This window comes from Capricornis sumatraensis, chromosome 2, assembly GCF_032405125.1.
Source record: "Capricornis sumatraensis isolate serow.1 chromosome 2, serow.2, whole genome shotgun sequence".
Classification (NCBI taxonomy): Eukaryota; Metazoa; Chordata; class Mammalia; order Artiodactyla; family Bovidae; genus Capricornis; species Capricornis sumatraensis.
Genome location: NC_091070.1, coordinates 54,696,724 through 54,700,524, shown reverse-complemented (window position 1 = coordinate 54,700,524; position 3,801 = coordinate 54,696,724). Strand labels below are relative to the sequence as shown.

Sequence of the window (3,801 nt, the reverse complement as noted above, 5' to 3'; positions counted from 1 at the left end):
TTCTCTAGGGGATCCTTCCCAACTTAGGGACCGAGCCCAGGTCTCCCACACTGCAGGTGGATTCTTTTATCAGCTGAGCCACCAGGGAAGCCCAAGTGACTAAACCACCACACAAAACCTATTATCACCATCAGAAGCCAGAGGAGGAAGAATACCATTATAGGTACTCTTGACTCTGCCCTAGCACACTAGCTCACCTGGTACCAATGAGACTAGTACCCCTTTCTTCTATGACTTCGAGGTCCTTAGTTTCCACCTCAGTCAACCGTAGACCCAGCTCATCTCAATGCCTGATGTCAGCAGCTTGAGATGATAAATCACTCATTTTAATGTATTTGCCTTTCTACTGGAGGGTGAGAACTGTGAGGAGACCTCAGCCTCAGAGTCAACAATTTCAGATATAAGTTGCAGTTTCACAACACTAGTAAGATAAGCTTTTGTAGTATTACTTATACAGCTTACTGATAACTTAGGTGCAAATTCTGCTGGTCTTTATTCTGTACCTCCATACTCTCATCTGTAAAATGGGGATATAGCCATACCAGTTTTTAAGGTTGTTTTAAGAATTAAATAAGTTGATTTTGTAAAACTATTACAATTATTATTTAAGCTCAGAATATTAAAATGGTTTCCATTCTTCCTATGTTTTTCCAAGATGTAGCCAAGAAAGAGTACGAGATTGGAGTTCCTACTAACAGTTCACTGTTGACCTTTAACAAGTCAGTTTCTCTCTCTCCATCTCATTTTCTCGATCAAGGTCTAAAACAATGCTTCAGAAGTAATTCACGTTCTAAGATGGTTTCAATGGATGTTGTAGAATGAACCAACCTCAAAATGAGGATATTGGAGCAAACAGACCATCAGGAAACCCTTTAAATTTAATACTTCTTGTGATTCATTATCTCTCAATAAGACCCTGGGTAACACAGGAAATGCCATTGGTTATCCACATTGGGAAACACCACTGCAAAACTCCATACTGTTTACTGAAAAAGAATGTTGACAGTATATACACAAAATATCCACATAGACAAGTGTGTGTATGTTAGTCACAGTTGTTTCTGACTCTGCAACCCCTTGGACTCTAGCCTGCAGGCTCTTTTGTCTGTGGAATTCCCCAGGCAAGGATACTGGGGGTGCCATTGCCTTCTTCAGGGGATCTTCCTGATCCATTGCAGGCAGATTCTTTACAGTCTGAGCTACCAGGGAAGCCCCCTCATAGCCAAAGCTATGGTTTTTCCAATAGTCATGTATGGATGTGAGAGTTAGATCATAAACTGAGCACCAAAAAGTTGAGGCTTTTGAATTGTGGTGCTGGAGAAGACTCTTGAGAGCCCCTTGGACAGCAAGGAGATCAAACCAGTCAATCTCGAAGGAAATCAACCCTGAATATTCATTTAAAGCACCAATGCTGAAGCTGAAACTCTAATACTTTGGCCGCATGATGCAAAGAGCCAACTCAGTGGGAAAGACCCTGGTGTTGTGAAAGATTGAGGGCAGAAGGAGAAGGGGCTGACAGAGGATGAAGATGGTTGAATGGCATCATTGACTCAATGGACATGAGTTTGAGCAAACTCCGGGAGATAATGAAGGACAGGGAAGCCTGGAGTGCTACAGTCCGTGAGGTCGCAAAGATTGCGACACTATTCAGCGACTGAACAACACAAAATATAGCATCCTTTATCATGGTAATTAATCCAATATCATCTCTGCCAATACTGGACCTGAGTAAACAAAGACCTGAGGAGAAGAATGAAAACACGTTTATTTTGTACAAAGCGCCTTCAGTGTCCGAGAGGCCCCGCGGCAGAGCGCGCCCTCAGAGGAGCAGGAGGGGGCCCAGCAGCAGTTCGCCCTGGCCCAGCAGGCGGCCCCGCTCCAGCCCGCGGCCCCGGTTCTCCGCCTTGACGCGCACGGCCAGGCGGCGCACCTCGTCCTCCGAGAGCCCGTCCAAGCACAAGTCCTGCTCCAAGACGGCCCTGCGGCTCCGCCGGACCACGGCGCCCCGCGGCTTCAGGATGAAGCTGACTCTGCAGCCTACTGGGGCGCGGGGCTCGGCTGCTCCTCCAGCCGGGCCCTCGGCACGGAGCAACCGGACACGGAGGCGCCCGCTGGCCCTACTGTACTCAGCGGCCAGGCGCAGGGCGCCACCGGCGCCGCCCAGAGTTACGGTTCCCTCAGCCTCCAGGCGCTCCGGAAGCGGGTTGGGAGTTGGCGAGGGGGACGCGCCGGGGGCCCGCGCCGGGGATCCGGAGCCGGAGGGGCCCTCGTTCTCGTCCTCGTGGTCTTCGTCCCCGCTGGAAACAGAGCAGGCGCGGGCCAGGTCTCGGTTCCTTTGGGTCCGCAGCACGCGGCGCAGCAGCTCCTCGGAAGCGCGCAGGAAGCGGTGGCAGCGGGGCCCGGGGCCGAGCGCGTCCAGGAGGGAGCCACTGCGGGCCTCGCGGGGCGCAATGGGCGCTCTCGCCCGGGGGGTGAGGGGGTCGTTTCCGCCGCCGCCCCCGTAGGTGTGGGCCCGGGGACGGGGCGCGGGCGGGAGCGCGGCGGCGCCCGGACCCCCGAGGAAGAGCGACTCCCTGCGGCGGGTGTGCGGGCTCTCGAGCAGCGCGCAGAAGCCGTAGGCAGTGCGCGCCCGGGGCAGGTGCTGAAGCGAGAGTGCGGCCTGCGAGCGCGGGTCCCAGTCCGTGCGGCCAGCGCCATCGTCAGTCCCTGCTTGTTCGCCCCAGGAGTCTCGGATTGCAGTCAGAGTCGGGCAGGGCACGAGTCGCGGGGGGATGCAGAACTCGGGGATGCGGTCCGGGGTGAGCACGTTTGGGCACCCGGCGGGCGTGAGGGCCGTGGCTCGGCGGGCTCCATCCTGATAAAGCCGGTTTCTGCCCCGCAGGAGGCGCTCGGGTCCCAAGAGGAGCCGCTCCAGGCACCACATCAGGCAGCAGGTGCCGGTTCCTGAGGAAGCTCTGCTGGAGCTGGTCATCCTGCAACGCACAAGCACACACGGATCTCAGAGTGAGCTCTGCAGGGCGCAGGAGCTCCGGTCTCCGGTCTCTTCTACTTACGAGGTGCCTCCTCCTGCCTCCCTTGGAACCAGGCAACTACCCCTCACGCTGCTATTGCAGATGTTTCAGTGTTTCTCTGATGTCTTCTCTATTCCTCAGTGGTGTACACTTTGGGTTTGTTGTCTTAATCTAGACCTGCCCTCGCTGTTCTAAGGCAGAGCTTTTCAACGTGTTTGCCTCGCGTTGTCCTTGGTGCCAAGAGGCACTATACTTGTGCAATGGTTTCCTGAACCCTTGGATTATTGCACTCTAATCCTCAGATTTAAAATAATTATTATCCTTTCTAGAATATCCGGCTTGCTCCCCGCTTTTAAGCTCAAAGAGCCTCAGACGAGTCCCTGGGAGAGTTAAGCAAGGCTATAGGTCTCCGCACCGTTCTGCCTGGGGCACCAAACTGTAGAGGTGCACGGCCTCTGGGGAGATCAAAGTTCCTGCTGCGGGGTTCGCTAAAGTTTAAAGGCTATCGGCTGAACCTTTATACCTGAGGCCTGGGAAGCCCGCCAATGGGCGGGCCGGATTGGCACTGCTAGGTAACCTGACGCCAAGCCTTCCAACTTTTCACTCTGCCACGTGGCTGGATCCGCAGTGCAAAGTCTAGACATTCAGTTCTAAATGGTGCTTCTGTTTACTTATGTGCAAAAGAGGGCTCAGTCTTTACTATATGGCAAAGTCATTGTGAGGATCAATTGGCATACTGAATTGAATCACAGAAGCTCTCTATACCCACCATGAAGAGGATACAAAAGTC

At 53.6% G+C, this 3,801-nt stretch overlaps 1 protein-coding gene across 1 annotated transcript; it reads right to left on the bottom strand.

Moving 5' to 3' along the window:
- Positions 1-1,793: 1,793 nt before the first annotated feature.
- Positions 1,794-3,466, bottom strand: C2CD4A (C2 calcium dependent domain containing 4A). Its single transcript, XM_068966224.1, has 2 exons — positions 3,427-3,466; positions 1,794-2,972 (listed from the first exon to the last, which is right to left on the bottom strand). Exon 2 carries the CDS (start codon positions 2,969-2,971, stop codon positions 1,820-1,822), a length of 1,152 nt encoding a protein of 383 aa, XP_068822325.1. The 5' UTR covers position 2,972; positions 3,427-3,466; the 3' UTR covers positions 1,794-1,819.
- Positions 3,467-3,801: the final 335 nt, after the last annotated feature.

Bases quoted from the DNA above. Each gene is read 5' to 3' on its own strand.
- C2CD4A (XM_068966224.1), bottom strand. From the start codon at position 2,971: ATGACCAGCTCCAGCAGAGCTTCCTCAGGAACCGGCACCTGCTGCCTG.